Below are 21,173 nucleotides of genomic sequence, written 5' to 3'. Positions count from 1 at the left end.
AAAGAATGAATGTAGGCAACAGCAACATTAAATTGCAATATTAGAATTTATAAGAAATATGTATTAAGGAAGAGAAATAACATTTTTTAATATAAAAGAAAATATAAAAAAATCTCTTTCAGAGTCACAGACATGGAAGCAGACATGGCAGAGTCACAGTCATAGAGGCATTAAGGCCTCAGCCAACAAAACACTTACTTAATTTGAAACATGTGAGCACTCCTGTTGAAGTCAATGGGACTGCTCACACCCTTAAAGTTAAGCACATGCTCATCTGCTGTGCAGGATCTGGGGCCTCAGCTACAATATATTTGCCTCTTTTCCCCCCAACTTTGTTAAGCTTTTGGAAAGGCCCACTGAGACTAGATGTTCCTCAGTTTTAACATAACTCCTTACTACCAGTAGACAGGAAGGATGCCATCAGGCCAAAGTGTAGCAAAGTTTAACCCAATCATGTGTTATTGTCCTTGTTATGATATCCCTCAACTTCTTTAAAAACTGCAAAATGATTAAGAATTATTGGGATAGTTTGGGAGGTATTTTATTAACTACAAGCAACACCAAAGTATTCTAATACCTCATCATTTTGGTACCCAAATAAAGTTGTCATAATGTAAGCTGTGAGAGTGATTGGGCTACTACTGCCTCCTTGAAGTTCACTGTGTATCACTCTTCCAGGTTCCCAGAATTCACCATTAGGCTTCTGATGTTTGACAATCCAATCAGCTGTTTTCTTCAGTATGTATGGATCAATATCTATGAATGGACGAGCTTGCAGGAAACATCGTAATACAAAAGCTGATAACCTTGGGGGAAAGGTTAACCAAATACAAAGAATTAATGACATATTACAGCTTCTTCTATTAAACATGTTTTATTATTCAGACTGCTGTAGTGCCCTAAGTGTGCTAAACACTTTCCAAATACAGAGGAAGACACATGCCCTGAAGAGTGAGCATTAATCGGCAAGGAACAGATAAGAACCACTAACTGGCAAAGAAAATAGTTATTTTTCCTGTCATAAAACAACACTTTCTTTATATCTTCAGCATTTCAAACCTACATACTCCAATTGGCTCCAATTCTGCCAGCACATGCTAACTTTTAGTCAGCTGTTGCTCATAAATTAAGTGTGCGTACATGTTTGCAGGATTGGGGCCTAAATTTGTCAAAGAACTTTATAACTATATTATATGAAGTAGAACAGCAATAAATGTGATTTTAACAAGACACACAGAATCATAACATCCCACAGAATCATAATGTCAGAACAACCCTCTGTGGCTTAACTGTGAATATTTTGAAACTTTTGATTGACCTCTTCTTATGCCATATGTACATCCCAATACCGCACTATTTATGTACCAAGGTTCACAGTCTTGATAGCACCATGCAGAGAATCTTATTTTCTCCATTCTATCAATATTAAGCCTGATCCAAAGCTCACTGAAATCAGTGAAAAGACTCTGACTGACTTCAGAGAGTTTTGGATCAGGCCAGTAATTTAAATCATTCTTATTTAGATGAGTTAGATGAGCTGCATGGAGCAGTCACTATCAGTCTATCAAGGTACTTTTACAGAACCCATCATCTTAGTATCCGAGCACTTCAAGAGGAAATTCAGTCCCTTGAAGAGGGCTAGAACAAGCCCTGTGAACCACTTCAGTCCCACTTAAGACCTCAAGAGATAACTGGGATCTAAGTGGATGGGGTAGGCTGCTGTTAGCAGCTATCAAGAAAGGTTTGGAAGTCAGCACCCTAGCAGCCAGGGTACAGGGTGGGGTTAGAGCGGGAGTGGGTTTGGTAGGTGAGACGGATCACTCACACCTGTAGAGCATCTGATGAGCTAATGACATATTTAGCTCCCCTGTTGGATAGCTTGGAGAAGAAGGCAAGCAGTATAAAAAGCTGAGCCATGGAGCAGGATAGAGAGAGGCTCTGGCTCTAAGTCCAGCTGCTGCTTGTTGGTGGTATACCTGGAGCACAAGACAGAAAATAATAATTAAAAAAAAGACACCTAGTGGACTGTGTGTGCTGTTTAGTTTGTTCAGATGTGTTGCCAGCCAGGGCTTCCAAGTGCTGAAGACACCTGTTTACAAGCAGGGTCTTGTCTGAGATCTGCTGGTCAGCCAGAGCCAGGAAGGTTGAGAGGCAGCCAATGTGAGGATAGGCTGACTCTGGGGGGAAAATGGAGGTGCTAATGCAGTGGCTGAGCAACAAAAGGAGAAGCAGAGGATGTGGCAGGCATTTCAGCAGACAACCCAACAAGCTCTGCTGGGATGGCAGGCGGAGCAACAGTGAGTGTTTCAGGTATAGCAACAGTTAGTACAAACTGTGACAAGTCCTGCCACAAGGCATGGAAATCAGGGGGCTGGGACCCTGTAAAATGGGCCCCAAGGATGATCCCAATGAAGTCTTACTGACTTCTGAAAGAACTGCTACTGGTGCAGCTGGGATAAAGGACTAAGGGCCTACAGTTAGCACCCTATCTGGCAGGAGAAGCCCAAGCCACTTCTATGCCATTGGGCAAAGAGCAGGCCAAGAATTATGAGATATTATAAGCGGCTATGCAGGATCAGGTAGACTTGTCAGCCGAAAGATACAGACAGAAATTTAGGATGGCCAGGTGGACTTATGAGGTAGGGCTCAGAACAGTCACTCAGAAGGCCACGGGGGGGCAAGATATAGAAGAGGTAATGGAGGTGTGATATTAGAGCAGTTTTTGCAGAACCTCCTGGATACCACTCAAGTCTGGGTGAAGCGACACCAACCAAAGACAATGGAGGCAGTGGTAAAACTGGACGAGGAGTGCGTTGATGCAGATTTTCAAAAAAAGCGGCATGTCCAACACAAGTGGGAGAAGGGGGTAATAATGTGAGACCGCTCAGGCAGTAAGACCTGCAGGTGCAAGACAGGATGAAAGGAAGGCCATTTCAGCCAGCCAGGATATCACCTGCTACCAATGAGATGGAAAAGGAATGTCCGTGTTTGGAATGGAGGAATATTGATGCTGGACTGGAGTGATCTGAAGCTCTCAGAAGGGAGTAAAAACAATTCCTGTAAGAGTTAGCCAAAGACAAGAGATGGGGTATTATTGATTCAGCAGCTGATTGCTCGATCCGGCAGAGCAGGCTAGTTAAATCACAGTGGGTTCAGGAGGGGAATGCTCTAGGCATAGAGTGCACACATGAGGAGAAAAAAACTTATCTGGGGGTGCTAGTGACATTAGAGGTACATGGGAAGTTCTGATGGAAAAAGGTCAGAGTAGGGGGAACTCTGCCCCATCCTGTGGTCCTAGGGATGCATTGGAACCCATTCCATTTAAGGTTTCAGAGTAACAGCCGTGTTAGTCTGTATTCGCAAAAAGAAAAGGAGTACTTGTGGCACCTTAGAGACTAACCAATTTATTTGAGCATAAGCTTTCGTGAGCTACAGCTCACTTCATCGGATGCATACTGTGGAAAGTGTAGAAGATCTTTTTATACACATAAAGCATGAAAAAATACCTCCTCCCACCCCACTCTCCTGCTGGTAATAGCTTATCTAAAGTGACCACTCTCCTTACAATGTGTATGATAATCAAGGTGGGCCATTTCCAGCACAAATCCAGGGTTTAACAAGAACGTCTGAGGGGGGGGCGGGGGGGTAGGATCAACCTGATCAACATCCTCTACAGCAAACAGGGAAAGATTAAGAATGAGCTCTCAAAAATGGATACTCTCATAAAAAACCAACCTTCCACACAAACTTCCTCGTGGCTGGACTTTACTAAAACTAGACAAGCCATTTACAACACACACTTTGCTTCTCTACAAAAGAAAAAGGACACTAAACTTTCTAAACTACTACATGCCACAAGGGGCCACAGCAATGGTTCCCTCAACCCACCCAGCAATATTGTTAACCTATCCAACTATACTCTCAGCCCAGCAGAAGCAGCTGTCCTATCTCGGGGCCTCTCCTTCTGCCCCTCCACCCCCACGAACATGATACAGTTCTGTGGTGACCTAAAATCCTATTTTCAACGTCTCCGACTCAAGGAATATTTCCAACATACCTCTGAACAACATACTAAACCACAGAGACCTCCCTACCAACACTACAAAAAGAAGGATTCTAGGTGGACTCCTCCTGAAGGTCGAGACAGCAGACTGGACTTCTACATAGAGTGCTTCCACCGACGTGCACGGGCTGAAATTGTGGAAAAGCAGCATCACTTGCCCCATAACCTCAGCCGTGCGGAACACAATGCCATCCACAGCCTCAGAAACAACTCTGACATCATAATCAAAAAGGCTGACAAAGGAGGTGCTGTTGTCATCATGAATAGGTCGGAATATGAACAAGAGGCTGCTCGGCAGCTCTCCAACACCACTTTCTACAAGCCATTACCCTCTGATCCCACTGAGAGTTACCAAAAGAAACTACAGCATTTGCTCAAGAAACTCCCTGAAAAAGCACAAGATCAAATCCACACAGACACACCCCTGGAACCCCGACCTGGGATATTCTATCTACTACCCAAGATCCATAAACCTGGAAATCCTGGGCGCCCCATTATCTCAGGCATTGGCACCCTGACAGCAGGATTGTCTGGCTATGTAGACTCCCTCCTCAGGCCCTACGCTACCAGCACTCCCAGCTACCTTCGAGACACCACTGACTTCCTGAGGAAACTACAATCCATTGGTGATCTTCCTGATAACACCATCCTGGCCACTATGGATGTAGAAGCCCTCTACACCAACATTCCACACAAAGATGGACTACAAGCCGTCAAGAACACTATCCCCAATAACGTCACGGCTAACCTGGTGGCTGAACTTTGTGACTTTGTCCTTACCCATAACTATTTTACATTTGGGGACAATGTATACCTTCAGATCAGCGGCACTGCTATGGGTACCCGCATGGCCCCACAGTATGCCAACATTTTTATGGCTGACTTAGAACAACGCTTCCTCAGCTCTCGTCCCCTAACGCCCCTACTCTACTTGCGCTACATTGATGACATCTTCATCATCTGGACCCATGGAAAAGAAGCCCTTGAGGAATTCCACCATGATTTCAACAATTTCCATCCCACCATCAACCTCAGCCTGGTCCAGTCCACACAAGAGATCCACTTCCTGGACACTACAGTGCTCATAAACGATGGTCACATAAACACCACCCTATACCGGAAACCTACTGACCGCTATTCCTACCTACATGCCTCCAGCTTTCACCCTGACCACACCACACGATCCATCTTTGTTAGCTCTGCGATACAACCACATTTGCTCCAATCCCTCAGACAGAGACAAACACCTACAAGATCTCTATCAAGCATTCTTACAACTACAATACCCACCTGCGGAAGTGAAGAAACAGATTGATAGAGCCAGAAGAGTTCCCAGAAGTCACTACTACAGGACAGGCCTAACAAACAAAATAGCAGAACGCCACTAGCCGTCACCTTCAGCCCCCAACTAAAACCCCTCCAATGCATTATTAAGGATCTACAACCTATCCTGAAGGATGACCCAACACTCTCACAAATCCTGGGAGACAGGCCAGTCCTTGCCTACAGACAGCCCCCCAACCTGAAGCAAATACTCACCAGCAACCACATACCAACCAACAGAACCACTAACCCAGGAACCTATCCTTACAACAAAGCCCGTTGCCAACTGTGCCCACATATCTATTCAGGGGACACCGTCACAGGGCCTAATAATATCAGCCACACTATCAGAGGCTCGTTCACCTGCACATCCACCAATGTGATATATGCCATCATGTGCCAGCAATGCCCCTCTGCCATGTACATTGGTCAAACTGGACAGTCTACGTAAAAGAATAAATGGACACAAATCAGATGTCAAGAATTATAACATTCATAAACCAGTCGGAGAACACTTCAATCTCTCTGGTCACGCGATTACAGACATGAAGGTTGCTATATTACAACAAAAAAACTTCAAATCCAGACTCCAGCGAGAAACTGTTGAATTGGAATTCATTTGCAAATTGGATACAATTAACTTAGGCTTGAATAGAGACTGGGAGTGGCTAAGTCATTATGCAAGGTAACCTATTTCCCCTTGTTTTTTCCTACCCGCCCCCCCCAGACGTTCTTGTTAAACCCTGGATTTGTGCTGGAAATGGCCCACCTTGATTATCATACACATTGTAAGGAGAGTGGTCACTTTAGATAAGCTATTACCAGCAGGAGAGTGGGGTGGGAGGAGGTATTTTTTCATGCTTTATGTGTATAAAAAGATCTTCTACACTTTCCACAGTATGCATCCGATGAAGTGAGCTGTAGCTCACGAAAGCTTATGCTCAAATAAATTGGTTAGTCTCTAAGGTGCCACAAGTACTCCTTTTCTTCATTCCATTTAAGTAGGAGAAGAAAGGCCCAGGAGAAGGAACCTCATTGGATAAAAAGGAAAAAGGGGGAAAAAGGGGACCCCAGGCCCACAAGGGTGTATAAGAGTAAACCTTAGATGGGAACCAACAAGCCAAGAAAATGGGACCAAGGTAGACAATACTGGGGTAGAGGAGAAGCAGGAAAAGGGGATGGAGGAGCAGAGGTCACCTGTATAAGGACAGCCCGAAGAAAAAGAGTGGGAGGTGAACCTAACATACCCCAGAGAAAGGGAAGACCCCTGAGAGTTTAACACCTCAGGGGGAGGAGAGGCCACCAGACAGTGGGGTGCTGGTGGGGCAGGATGACTGAGAATGCTCTACAAAGGATGGGATAGATCCAGGGCCAAAGTCTGTGGGTTTGTCCCTGTTGCGATGACTGTGGGATGAAATGGAATTGTGGGGTACACCCCCACCTAAGGAGTTCTTATTCTGTGGATACAGAATGGCGAATCCTCACAGCTGACCCACAGAAAGTCAGACTAAGAGAACTCCAGAGGCAATGAGGCAGAGGCAATCACCCCCATAAGGAAGATGAAACATGTCAGGGAGAAAACTGGAAAAGGGAGCCCTAGCTAGGAGAAATAAAGGGGGAGGTGTGTGACATGGTGCCATTAGCAGCTGGGTCACTTATAACAACCACTGGTATAATCAGAGTAGGAGCAGGTTTGGAAGGTGGAGAAGAAATCACTTGCACCTATGGAGAGTCTGATGAGCAAATGCGATAATTAGTTCACTGGCTGGATAGCTGGGAGAAGACAAGTAGTATAAAAGGCTGAGCCAGGGAGCTGGAACTGCTGCTATGTTGGTGGGACCTGGAACACAAGGCAGAAGACAATAATAGAGCCACTTGGTGAAGGTACCCTGGTGAACTGTGTGTGCTGTTCGGTTTGCCCAGAGGGCTTACCAGCTGGGGTCTCCAGGAGCTGACAGGGGGACCTGTTCAGAGTGGGGCATAGCCCTTGTGCTGGCCCTCTGCACAGGGTCTAATTTCACCCTCAGAGAGACTGTTCATCCAATGGGCCTTCAGTAAAGAAAGATTTAAAAGATGTTCAGAACTTTGATAACAAATAATCCTAAATGTATTTGAACAGCTTCAAGGCTGATGAGTGGCTCAACAGTACAGCTACAATTTATTTGCTGAGCATGGACAGAACAATGCTCAGAGCTATCCCTATTTTTTGTAATAGCATGAAATTATCTTTAACACCACAAGACTTTGGGAGGGATTCTCCCTCCTGCTCCAGTCCTCATACACTGCTGCAGGAGCAAACAGGGATCCTAAAAGCACTTCATCCTGCTGGGGTGACCCCCACACACACACACACTCCCCCAAGCAAAGGCACTGTGAAGGACAGCAACAGGCTGCAGTGCCCGTCACAAGCCCTGGAGGAGCGATTCTCAACACGTGGGCCGTGGGCCGCATGTATCCCAATTAGCACACAACTGCAGCTCAGATGTGTGCTAAAGGCCACCAGGCCATGCAGCAGGGTCTGGGTTCCCAGCTGCCTGGCCACCCCGCCTAGCAGCCCACAACAATAAATAGGTTGAGAACCACGGCCCTGGAGTATGGCACATATTGGGAATGGAAGAGGTTGGCACTATGGCACCCAGCATTACAGCCATTCTGAATAGTTGGAATGACCAAGGAGCTCCTCAGTGTCAGCCCAGCCAGGTCTGCCATAATTTAAAATAGCTCCCTAAATTATGCTGGGAGTTTCTCTGACCCCAAAGCAGCCTGGAATTGAGAGGATGCAATGGTGGCTTAAAGGCCGAGGAGACTGTGGGTTTCACAGCACAAAATTTCACCCTCTGTGTTGTGTCTAACAGCCAAATGTGCAGTGTACTTCATTGGTTCCATTATAAAATGCTTTCTGTTCTAGTGAGCTATTCTCTGGGATAGAAGAATCACCTCCAAGCATTTAATTCAACAAATCCCATGGTGAAAGTGACTCACTACTCATCTTTTGTGAAGCTAAAAAACTCTGTCCTAATAATGGCCTTAGATCATCTAAGCTAAAAAGACAGTACATTCTGTGTAAGCTCAAAAGCTTGTCTCTTTCACCAGTAAAAGATATTACCTCACCCACCTTGTGTCTTAGAGAATCTTACAAGTTGGCCTAAAGACATACCGAAAACCAGGCTGCAGCCATATCTGGGCATTTTTACCAGTTTCACAAACGTTTTAGTCCCAGTGAATTATGCAAATATTTGACAAAATTCCAAAATGAATATTTTCTTTTTCTGGCAAAATTACTTACCACGTGCTCCCAGAGGAGTCACTGTTTCCAAAGGCGCTGAAAGAGCCATCATCCCTTTGGTAGAGAAGCTCTCTTTGGTAGCCTGAAGAGACCAAAGCAAAGACAGGTATTGTATAAATTACTCCTGAGTCGATCCAAACTGGAATTTCTTTCTGGGGGCTATGGGAAAGGAGCTTTTAGACAGTGGAGAAAGAGAAGTGAGATTGCTCCAGCAGAGTATATTTACGTAGATTTTAAATCTCATGTTTCAAAACATTTCTGCCAAATGTGCAGGAGTAAATATGAGTGAGAGAATTAAAAAAAACCCAAAAACTAGGTTGCAATAACATTAAGGATCTGTTTATGGAAACTGAGGTGCATAGCTCCCACTCCATCTTTAACCCTCCTGTCATCAAGGGACATCAGATCGGTAAACAACTGTACATTTTCACATAACTCCACTGCTGCACTACCTACGCATAAGAATGAATTCAAGGCACAGTGAGATGTACCATCTTCTGAATAATAGGAAAAATGGAAAGCAGAAAGGGAAATACGTACCAGCTAGAAAGGCAGAAGATGCAGTAAAAAGTAGCTATGTTAGAGTTGCAGCTGCTCGTCTCTGCCAAATTTAAAGGACCAGCTAGCTGTCAGAAAAGCTTGCTGGAAAAAGTTCCCCTGCAAGGGTGGCCCTCCAATGAAGTGGTTCAGCAGTGACCAGCCAGCCATGAAGAGAAGTGCATTAGAGCAGAGGTTCTCAATCTTTCCCTTTCTGAGGCCCCCGCAACATGCTATAAAATCTCTATGGCCCACCTGAGCCACAACAACTGTTTTTCTGCATATAAAAGCCACGGCCTGTGTTAGGGGGTAGCAAGCAGGGCAACTGCTTGGGGCCCCAAGCCCAGGGAGCCCTGCAAAGCTAAGGTGCTCAGGCTTTGGCTTCAGCCTCAGGTAGTGGGGCTCAGAGCCTCAGGCTTCAGCCCAGAGCGGGGAGGTTAGGCTTTCTGCCCTGGGCCCACTGAGTCTAATGCGGTTCTGCTGGGCGGACCCCCTGAACTCTGCTTGCGGCCCCCCCAGGCGGCCCCAGGACCTTGGTTGAGAACTGCTGCTTTAGAGGAAGGCTCTGGTTAAAAGATATCCCTAGGTTTTCCAAGATATTTCCTGGTGTTTGACACATATATGTCTTTTTGTTGATAATATGTATCTTTAAAAAAACCTCAGGTATAGTTTGATATCAACCACTTACTTAGTGTCCCATCACAACAACTAATAGCAGTACAACATCCTTTTCTTCATATTTTTAACTGCAGTGCAAAATCAGCTTACGTAGATTTTTTTTAAAATGAAACGAGTCTTTTAGTTAAACTGTTTTGCTTCTCCACTGACTCTTTAATGTCTCTGAAACCTTTCGTCTAGATTTCACATGCTAGGAACACTATGCAAAACCCCATCCTGACTGTCTGTAAGCCATATCAATAATAATATCTATTGCACAGTAAGATTAATAAAAATATGTTGAATTAATGGAAAAATGTTTTTGTCACTGCTGCAAATATCTTCCAGGGTTTTGCAAAGAATAAAATGGACATGCACAGTTCTTTCAATGGCACTGTGACAATATATATTGTACACAGAGGTCTGGATACATATAGTAGTTTTGTTGGGATCCAACTATCAGCTTGAATACATGCTTGGTGAGCTAGTCAAGTATGATATAGTTAGAACACTATAATACAAACAGCACAATTTTAATAACCAGAAAAGAAAACTACCATTATGGAATACTGCAGTGTTCTCCAGTGGTGTTTTACAATCTTACAGATTACTTAAACATTACTGCTGTGTTTTGGATCACAGCCTGCCCACTGACTTACTGTATGACCTTCAGGAAATCATTTAACCTCCATTATCCCATCTGTAAAATCTGTAAAATAACAGTGCCTCCTTTTCTCTTAACCCCCTCTGTGGACACTCTTATTCCACTATAAGAGTGCCTTTTTGGGGAGTTTTTTTAGAGCACTTCAGAAATTGCTTACAAACTTGAGAATAGCTGTTAAAATAACAGCTGTCTCTCTTTTCCCCCTCTTCCCCTGCAACCAAACTATGTAGTAGAGCTGGTTGAAAATTTTCAGTGTAACTTTTGTTTGACAGAAAATTGGGTTTTTAAGAAAACAAAATTTATTGTGAAAAGTGTACTTTCCATGGAAAACTTCCAACTTTTCATCGAAAAATGGAACACTGGAAAACCAAAGAATTTCGGCCAAAACCAAAAAAAAATATTACATTTAGAAATGCCATCACGATGCCTTATGGGAGGTGTAGTACCTCATGCCCCCATTATCCTCTATAGGCCTGGTTCCCCAGGCAGACTACATCTCCCATGATGCACTACAGTGGCTAAACAAGAGAGGACACTGTGGTGCATCCTAGGAGCTGTAGCCTGACCCTTAGAGTAGAATGGAGGCATGAGGCCCCCAGAGTATAACTTTCATTGCAGCAGCATTTCCAAATTAAAATTATTGGTTTTCAGCTAAAATTTTTCAGTTTTCGATCAAAAAAAAAACAAAAAAAGTCCATGAAAAATTTTGCTGAAAACAAAAAACAAACAAAAGACTGTCTTCATCTAAACTTTCTGCAGGAAAGAAAACTTCTGACAAGCTCTGCTGTGTAGCTCTGGGGTGACCAAAGTCTAATAATCAGGCCAAGAAGAACTCCTGGAAACTACACCATTGAGAATATTTCTATTCGCAGGGCTATTTCTCCCTCTAGTGCGAGATCAGTCTAGGAAGCTAGGTCAAATTTAGATCTGGTATCTACTTTAATCAAAGGAGTTCTCTCGGGGATTAATCTGGTTCATTGTGTTTTCTAACTAACTTGCAACCCTTTATGATGCAAGGAGCAGTCAGAAATATTCAGACTTGTGCTGTTTTATTGGCAAGAGATAACCAGCTCCAAGAATGATGATATGGATCACCTTTTACAGAGCAATTTTACCCTGGAAAGTTACTATACACAAATGGCATCTTCATACTCAGCAGATCTTACTTTAGGAACAAATGTAACATTGTCTGACGTTTTAGTATTGTCAGCCCTGGAGAACCAACACAGCTACAAATAAGTGGGCTTCTCATCTAGCTCACACATCATCAAAAGAATGGCGAATCAAATTCCAAATGCAGGGCCACAAATGAAGTATTTTCTGTGAGTATGATATTTTTTTTAAATCTAGGATCTTCCCTGAAAGTTTACAGACCTTCTCTCATAAATGATGTAGCCTTCAGTTTAATATCTTCCTTCAATTGTCTTGTGTTAGTCAGGTATTCCAAAACATAAATATTAGGAGCAAAATTTATCATGTTCTGTTCACCACAGCCATAAGGCATCTTAATCAGTGATTCCAAGCCATTGATAGAAGGCCCAAGAATATCACCTGAAAGATAAAATTAAAGGTCAGTGCACATAAATGTATGCATACCACACAGAGGATGGGGTTACTTACACTGTGGAAGCATGTGATATGTTACACTTTTCATGTCCCCTTTAGCCATCCCATCTGCCCACTGCCCACTCACCTATCTGCCCAGGGACATATTCTAAGATTTCAAATTGCTCAGCAGCCACTGTTTTCAAAAACAAAATAGAACCTCCCACCCCGGGCCATGTTTCATTAATTGTACACATTTGCAATTTCTGTCCCAGAATTATACTGGCCTAGAGCTTCCTTATTAAAGGCTGAATCTCTAACCACATGAAAGAGACCCCTACGTGATGAAAACACTAACTACCATAATATCCAAGTAAGATTCAAATTCCTCTGTCTTAAACAGTCTCCACAGAAACCTCATTCTTAGCCCAATGGATGATGGGAGAGGACTTTGGGAGTTAATCAGAGCAGTATCCATCCCAACAGTCTAACATTACAATTAAGCCAATATGAGTATAAACACAGTGTCATTAAAACCACAAATCAGCAACCACCTGGGACCAAATCTTGTTCACTTTACTCACACTAACCTCCCCACTGATTTCAGTGAGATTAACCATATGAGGCAGGAGAGCAGACTTGGGCCCAAGAAAGAACTCTGCTATATGGAGAACAAGTCTGATAGTTTGGTAGGGGAATTGGGTAGACTGGCTTCTCAAAAGCAGTTGTAATGACACAGTGTTACGCTGTACCACATCTTGGAAGCTATGTGAGTTGAATGTAAATCCAACACAAGCCCAGCAGACAGTTTTATATTTACAGTGTGCAAAAGAGTAAGAGGTTGCTAGAAAATAAATGAAGGTGTAAATAGGATAAAATAATCCTTACCAATAACACTGACTTGCACTCTTTCACTGCCACTTACTACATCAGGAGGGAAGGTGAAATCCAAAGTTTCTGATACAGTTGGTGGGTTATTCCCAGTCAAATCTAAAAGACGTGTCTGTGAATAAGACTGTTCTAGCCCCTCAGCCTATCAAAATAAACAAAAAGGATCACTTTAATCTCCAACACTTTACATGCTGTCTTTAAATTTCTCTTTGTGCTAGTACAAAAGTATTTGTCAGACTGCAAGATCTAAACTGCTGCTATCAAATGATTTCTGCTACTTGCTAACACAGCAAGAAGTAGAGTATTGACTCATCTGAGCTGATGCACATGTTGTGTTTCTTTAAAACAGCAGGCACTTCCATCTGTAGTAATGGCTTATCAAGATGAATTGTTAAGAACAAACAATAATATACAGGGCCTGAGACAAAGTCCACTGAAGTCAGTGAGAACCTTTCCATTGACTTCAATGGGTTTTGGATCAGGACCACGGAGCAGAGCATTCTAAGACAAAGGTGTGTTCTTTCACACAACATGCAACACTGTAATGCTCAAAGAATGAAATTTTGTTCTCGGGGGAGAAATTCACCCCTGTGGAGAGGGCAAAGTGGTGGGAGGAAGGATGGTTTCAGTGGTTAGGGAGATGGCCACAGACGCAGGTTCAAGTCCTTACTCCACTACAGACTTCCTGTGTGACCTTGGGCAAGTTGTCTAGCCTCTCTGTGCCTCAGTTCCCCACCTGTAAAATGGGGATAATAGTATTTCCCTACCTCTCAGGGTGTTGTGAAGATAAATACATTAAGGATTGTGAGGTGCTCAGACACAACAGTAATGGGGGCCATATAAGTACCTTCAGGTACGTCTACACTGCAGCTGCAAGCATGACTCCCAAACAGACTCGCACTACCTCTGCTCAAGCTGCCGCACTAAAAATGGCAATGTGCATGCTGCAGCACGACTGGTGTCACGGGCTAGAGACCAGAGCTTAGACTCAGGGGATCAGGCAGGCCCAGACTCAGGTGGCTAGTTTCAGCCACTGCCCATACTGGAACATCTGCACTGCTATTTTTAGCATGCTAGTCTGCTTGAGCTAGCACGAGTCTGTCTATCTTGGCTGCATGGCTGGCTCCCAGCTGCAATGTAGACATATCCTTAGACAGTGCCAGCTCAAGTCTGTTTAGAGTATGATGTGTTTGTCCTCTATATAGGGGTAAATTTCACCCTTAGAGCCCAAGCCTGAACCCTTATTAAATTTCACTGAATTTAAAGGGACTACTCTTGCGAGTGAAAATAACTTGTTTGAGCAAGTGATATAGGATTGGGCACTTATACCTCACTTAAATAGAGTCACAGTGGTGTAAAACATACAGAATTTGGATGAGAATTTTAGTTCCTTTATTTTATTTATGAATAACTTTTTGGCTAACTTTCTCCCCCTTCCAGAATACAGAATTTGTCATGTTAAAGCTCTGTTGAAATAAAGTCAACTGTGTCAAATTTAGCTATATTTTTGTTTATATTTATTAAAAGGCAGTCTAAACCATGTTAAGGAAGGAGTTCTTTAAAAGATAAACTTTCTGATAACATTTACCCATTCTGAAAGCTTCAGGTCAAAACGCAGATAAATAAATATTCCATTGGTCTGCCTTTTCACAACATTCTCCTGTTTAAGGGGATACCATCTCTGAATGCTTGACATGACCTACGCCTTTGAATATTTACCTTCACTAAAACTTTCTGGAGGATGGCATCCGAAGCAGTGGGTGATATTGCTGCCACTTTAATAGGAATCTCTCCCAGCTGTTTTGGTTTGATTGGGAAATTAACAGTCTTTGCATCTTCACTTGGTACCAACACAGATTGCTGGTTTCCTGTAGCATTTATTTCATTGGATGTAATAAGAATTTCAAATGTATCACTGAGGTCAAGAGTCACCATAACCTATAAAAAGATTACAATTAATATTTTTAACTGGAAAAAGGGTGTTAATCTTAGGAACTCCCTTTTATAAACTCTCATTTTCTTGTGTGTATTTAAAAATATGTCTTAGTTGTACCATTTATCACTGAAGAAACAGTAAGGATCTCAAGGAGATATGATCACTATAGTATGTATAAGCCTTGCAGTGTCTGGGCAACATCCAAGAATCAGAGCAAGAAAACATGGACAAGAGGAAAAGAAGAAAAAAAAAGAACTGGAAGTCGATGGGAGCTGAAGATACTCAGAACTTCACAGGGACTGCCATTCACCAAATGGAAGGGCTCAGGAAAACACTGTATGTCATACCAGATCCAACCATCAAACCCAGTATCCTATTTCTGGCCAATCCCATTCAGAGGAAGCCAAAGACAAATAGTCCATTTGACTAATTTGGGTGCAATGATTTACATGTAGGAAACTAGATTTTCCTGACTCCTGTAGCATATAGTTCATATATTAAAGAGTACCTCTAGAAGAGCTGACAAACTTCAGAGTGTAGCAAAATGGTAAGGAAAAAATACTAACAAAAAAGAGTTTGCCTATATTTACCTCAGTTGCTTCTTTCAAATAATTGAAGATGTTTACTTCCAAAATAAACTGCTCTCCTCTGGTAACCGAGTAAGGAAGGTTCAAGGAAATAAAAAAGGGTTGAAAAGCTTCTAACTGGAAAACAAAATCATTATACAACAGTGAACCCCGGTGGTCATATATTAGCTATTAAATTGGCTACAGACAGTTTAGATTCAGATCTGTTCTAATTAGACTTTCCCATTGGTAAACCTGGACTAGAGAACAAATTTACTTATATTGGACAATTAGCATTGGGTAATATGCAGGGTTTCTGATTTTTGGTTTTAACCAATAAAACAGCCAATAAAGAAATGAAAACAGTGTTTATCCAAAAATCACCAAACACCACAAATAGTTACTTGTAGTTAACGGCTTGTCTATGTAGAGCAGTAATGTGGACTAGAGAGGCATGATTTCTAAAACACACTAATGTGTTGCACATTAATTGGTCTGTGTGGATCATGCTGATGCCCACTAAAGATTCTCTACTGAGCTTTACCATAGTGCTGTTTGAAACAGTGTGACACTACAGCAGGCTAGGGAACATTACAAAAAGATTACTCAGTACAACACAAAGAGAGAGCCCCAAAAAAACCCAGTTTTTAGACATCTACATAGAACTCAAAAACTGCTAAAAATAAGCCTCAAAAAATGAAATGAACAAACCGTGAAAAAGAGAAGCCCTAGTAATATGATAGGACTGAAGCATGAGCCAAAGCAACTATTAGTACAATAGCAAATGCCTTTTTCCGAGGACTCTCTGGGTGTGTTTACACTGCAATAAAACACCTGTGGCTTCCCGATGTCAGCTAACTCGGGCTCCCGGGCTCATGTTGCAGGGCTATTAAATTGCAGTGTAGATGGTCAGGCTCAGGCTGGAGTCTTGGCTCGGACCAGCCACAGGTGTTTTACTGCAGTGTAGACATACCCTCTAGCCCTGTTCACATGGGAGTAGCTGGGTTCTTGGCATTTTCATATCTTAGGTGCCTAGAATGATTTAAAAGTCTAACTTCAGACATCCAGGTTTGAAAGCTTTGACCTTTCCCATCATTTGGGATCCTGTTAAATCATGACTTTCAACTGTTTTGGATGCTTAAGCAATGGATGATTTAAAAACTTGTCTCTACATGGCGCTATCTTCATGCCAATCAGGAAGAATATATTAGAAAGCAAAATAATGGCTCATCTAATAATCTATTTTTTCTTCTTTATGTACTGCTTTCTGCAAGTGCTCTAATTTGGGTTTGTATTTTTAAGATTTATCTATATTAGGTATATTTTTGAAAATGCAACATTTTTTAACTAAAGCTGTGAAATAAAGAAACGAAAGGAGGCAGCAAGCAGATGCACTTATAATCCAACAAAGACAGATGCCCAAAGGCACAGAATCACTGTATATCATTCTGCAGTATTAAAGTTATTTATGCATACAGGAGAAGGAGGAATATGGTACCATAGATTTTAAAAGAGACCTCTCCACTGATTTCAGTGTGCAGCTCTGCTTAAAATTTTATTGTATTTAATGAGTCTTGTTTTCCTTATTAAAATAATCAGGTTGCTACTGTTCTTGTTACAATATAAAACTGAAAATAATAAACTGGGGTGTTACCACTAACATAAACTGGAACTATATTGTACTATGTTACCTCAACAGGAGCAGTTGTAATTCCAAGTCCAAGGTTTTCAGATATTACAAAAGCACTGGCTACCCAAGAAGTGATGGTATCAGGTACTGTAACTTCCATTGTTGTATCTCTGCTGGATCTAACAAGAGAAAAACACATCCGAATTTCAAAAGCATTAATTTAATGCTCAGTAAATAAAATGTTTAAGACAGATCATAAATGTAGTCTGAATTCTTAACTGGAAAGATTGTTGTTTACCTTTTCTTCTTCTCCAAACTTTCTGTAAAAATGTTTTTGTTAGGCCCCAAAGTAATAATTAAATGGTGAATTAAAAATTACTCACTTTAAGACAATAAATCCCTCTATATTCTATAGAAATACCCTCCAGATGTCAGCTGTTTTCCTAAAGCTCCTGATACTAATGCTTAGTTAAATGAGTGTCATGTATTGAAGCACAGTACGGGTCAGATTGTGTCACCAATTTAGCAATTTTGGATCGTCTCATGGTTAAGACACTGGACTAGGGCTCAGTAAAGTAGGATTTAATTTCTGCATCTACCACAGATTTTAGTGTCATAGAATCATAGAAATGTAGAATATCAGGGTTGGAAGGGACCTCCGGAGGTCATGCAGTCCAACCCCTGGCTCAAAGCAGGACCAATCCCCAACTAAATCATCCCAGCCAGGGCTTTGTCAAGCCTGACCTTAAAAACCTCTAAAGAAGGAGATTCCACTAGCTCCCTTGGTAACCCATTCCAGTGCTTCAGTTTTTCCTAATATCCAACCTAAACCTCCCCCACTGCAACTTGGGACCATTACTCCTTGTTCTGTCATCTGCTACCACTGAGAACAGTCTAGATCCATCCTCTTTGGAACCCCCTTTCAGGTAGTTGAAAGCAGCTATCAAATCCCCCCTCACACTTCTCTTCTGCAGACTAAACAAGCCCAGTTCCCTTAGCCTCTCCTCATAAGTCATGTGTTCAAGTCCCCTAATCATTTCTGTTGCCCTCCGCTGGACGCTTTCCAATTTTTCCACATCCTTCTTGTAGTGTGGGGCCCAAAACTGGACACAGTACTCCAGATGAGGCCTCAACAATGCCGAATAGAGGGGAATGATCATGTCACTCGATTTGCTGGCAACGCTCCTACTTAAACAGCCCAAAATGCCGTTAGCCTTCTTGGAAGCAAGGGCATACTGTTGACTCATATCCAGCTTCTCGTCCACTGTAATCGCTAGGTCCTTTTCTGCAGAACTGCTGCCTAGCCACTCTGTCCCTAGTATGTGGCAGTGCATGGGATTCTTCCGTCCTAAATGCAGGACTCTGCACTTTTCCTTGAACCTTATCCGATTACTTTTGGCCCAATCCTCTAATTTGTCTAGGTCCCTCTGTATCCTATCCCTACTCTCCAGCGTATCTACCACTCCTCCCAGTTTAGTGTCATCTACAAACTTGCTGAGGATGCAATCCACGCCATCCTTCAGATCATTAATAAAGATACTGAACAAAACTGGCCCCAGGACTGACCTTTGGGACACTCAGCTTGATACTGGCTGCCAACTAGACATCGAGCCATTGATCACTACCCCTTGAGCCCGATGACCTAGCCAGCATTCTATCCACCTTATAGTCCATTCATCCAGCCCATACTTCTTTAACTTGCTGGCAAGAATACTGTGGGAGACCATATCTAAAGCTTTGCTAAAGTCAAGGAATAACACGTCCACTGCTTTCCCCTCATCCACAGAGCCAGTTATCTCATCACAGAAGGCAATTAAGTTAGTCAGGCATGACTTGCCCTTGGTGAATCCATGCTGAATGTTCCTGATCACTTTCCTCTCCTCTAAGTGCTTCAAAATTGATTCCTGGAGGACCTGCTCCATGATTTTTCCAGGGACTGGGGGGAGGCTGACTGGCCTGTAGTTCCCCAGATCCTCCTTCTTCCCTTCTTTAAAGATGGGCACTACATTAGCCTTTTTCCAGTCATCCGGGACCTCCCCCGATCACCATGAGTTTTCAAAGATAATGGCCAATGGCTCTGCAATCACATCCGCCAACTCCTTTAGCACCCTCGGATGCAGTGCATCTGGCCTCATGGACTTGTGCTCATCCAGCTTTTCTAAATAGTCCTGAACCACTTCTTTCTCCACAGAGGGCTGATCACCTCCTCCCCACACTGTGCTACCCAGTGCAGCAGTCTGGGAGCTGACCTTGTTGGTAAAGACAGAGGCAAAAAAGCATTGAGTACATGTGTGCATTGAGTACATTAAGTGCAACTCCAAGTGTGATTTGGCCTTCCTGATTTAACTCCTGCATGCTTGAGCAATTATTTTTATACTCCTCCCTGGTCATTTGTCCAATCTTCCACTTCTTGTAAGCTTCTTTTTTGTGTTTAAGATCAGCAAGGATTTCACTGTTAAGCCAAGCTAGTCGCCTGCCATATTTACTATTCTTTCTACACATCAGGATGGTTTGTTCCTGCAACCTCAATAGGATTTTTTAAAATACAGTGTGACCAGAGGTAAATCATCAAATCTCCCTTTGCCTCATTTACCCATCTGTATAAGGGACCTAATACTACTTCCCTTTCCCCACCCTTTCTCTGTGTTGTTCATTTAGATTGTAAGCTCTTCAGGCAGAGATTGTCTCTTAAAATGTATTTGTACAATGCCTAGCACAGTGGACCTCCAATCTTAGTTACTGCCTATAGGTGGTACTGTAATATAAATAGTAATAGGGATCAATGCAGAATACTATTTAAAATGTAATAGTGCAACATGCCCCTGGAAAATAATTAAAGTATGTCAGAAATCCAGAGCAAGTAAGAGTAAAAATCTCTATTTTTCTCTAAGTGTTTACCTAGTATTGGTGTCAATCCAAAGCCAAGTCTCCGGGAAATTTTTCCTTACATGTGGACTACTGAAAGCAGGAAATCCGCCTGCAGTACCTAGATAGTCATCAAAATCTGCACTATAGGGTATCATCTCATCATCTACAAAATTAAAAATATTGTCAAATATCAGAAAACTACGTAGCAAAACAAAATCAAATTAGCACCCTGTTTCATGAATAATTATTTACAAACCCACAAGAAGTTTGGTAAGAGTACACATGGTATTTCTGAATTGAATTTAGTGTTATGGCACTGTTATTTTCACTTAAACACAAAAGCATTGCACACAAAATTTAAGTTTAGCAGGTCTCTATGTCTATACAGCGTTTTGGAGCAAAAAGGAGCAAGTCTCCCAGCTAGGTCATCCGACTTGGGCTAGCAGGTCTTGTGCTACACTCTAAATGTAGCTGTATAGACAGGACTTTGAAGTTGCAACTCTGGCTGGAGCTCAGGCTCTGAAGGCTAGGGAGGAGGGTGGGCTTCAGACCTCAAGCTCCACCCAAGCCACAACCTCAAAGCGCTGTTTAGAGCACTAGTGTGAGCCCCACCAGCCCAAGTCTATCAACCCAAGGTGGGGGGCTCACTCCCATTTGCTTTCAAATGCTGTGTAGACATACCCTAGATGGCCTCTTTAGGGGTATACATATACTCCATATAGTCTGAATATAACTATACTAGGGGTGCTGAGCCATTGCTGTTTAACTCAATGAGAGTTGAAAACACAAAGCACCTCTCAGGTCCAGGCCCCTTTCAACCACTTCGTGTCAAGACAGCAGTAGCATGGACAGAAACCATAGAGTCCATGGGGAAAAAATGCAAACTAGCCTAAGTCCCATGTTCAAAAGCACCTACGTTGACTAGGAGCCTAAGTCCCATCAATTGATTTAAGTTCTTATGAAAGTGTTACTCCATATTTATACCCAAAACTCTCCAAGAATCTTAGGGTGCAGTCCTGCAAACACCTATTCATGAGGGTAGTCATTAGAGATTAATTCAGTGGGCCTTGTCACAGTGGTTAAGACTGCTCATGTGAGTAAGAATTTGCAGGATCGGACTCTTAAGGCTTAATCTTGTGCCCAGAATCTGATTTAGCCGGGCTGGGTGCAGCATAAATGAGAGAAATTCTTCTCCCTAGATTGTAAA

At 42.5% G+C, this 21,173-nt stretch overlaps 1 protein-coding gene across 1 annotated transcript in view; it reads right to left on the bottom strand.

The window, feature by feature from the left end:
- CD109 (CD109 molecule) overlaps positions 1 to 21,173 on the bottom strand; it is a 124,413-nt gene that overhangs the window by 30,900 nt on the left and 72,340 nt on the right. Inside the window, exons 18-25 of the mRNA XM_037894336.2 lie at positions 19,997 to 20,129; positions 17,160 to 17,277; positions 15,493 to 15,606; positions 14,686 to 14,904; positions 12,964 to 13,108; positions 11,905 to 12,081; positions 8,673 to 8,754; positions 578 to 806 (exon numbers count right to left, since the gene is read on the bottom strand). Coding sequence (XP_037750264.1) covers positions 578 to 806; positions 8,673 to 8,754; positions 11,905 to 12,081; positions 12,964 to 13,108; positions 14,686 to 14,904; positions 15,493 to 15,606; positions 17,160 to 17,277; positions 19,997 to 20,129 — 1,217 coding nt within the window. The remainder of the gene's footprint in view (positions 1 to 577; positions 807 to 8,672; positions 8,755 to 11,904; positions 12,082 to 12,963; positions 13,109 to 14,685; positions 14,905 to 15,492; positions 15,607 to 17,159; positions 17,278 to 19,996; positions 20,130 to 21,173) is intronic.

This window comes from Chelonia mydas, chromosome 3 (genome assembly GCF_015237465.2).
Source record: "Chelonia mydas isolate rCheMyd1 chromosome 3, rCheMyd1.pri.v2, whole genome shotgun sequence".
NCBI classification, from domain to species: Eukaryota; Metazoa; Chordata; order Testudines; family Cheloniidae; genus Chelonia; species Chelonia mydas.
This window is presented reverse-complemented; position numbering and strand designations above follow the sequence as displayed.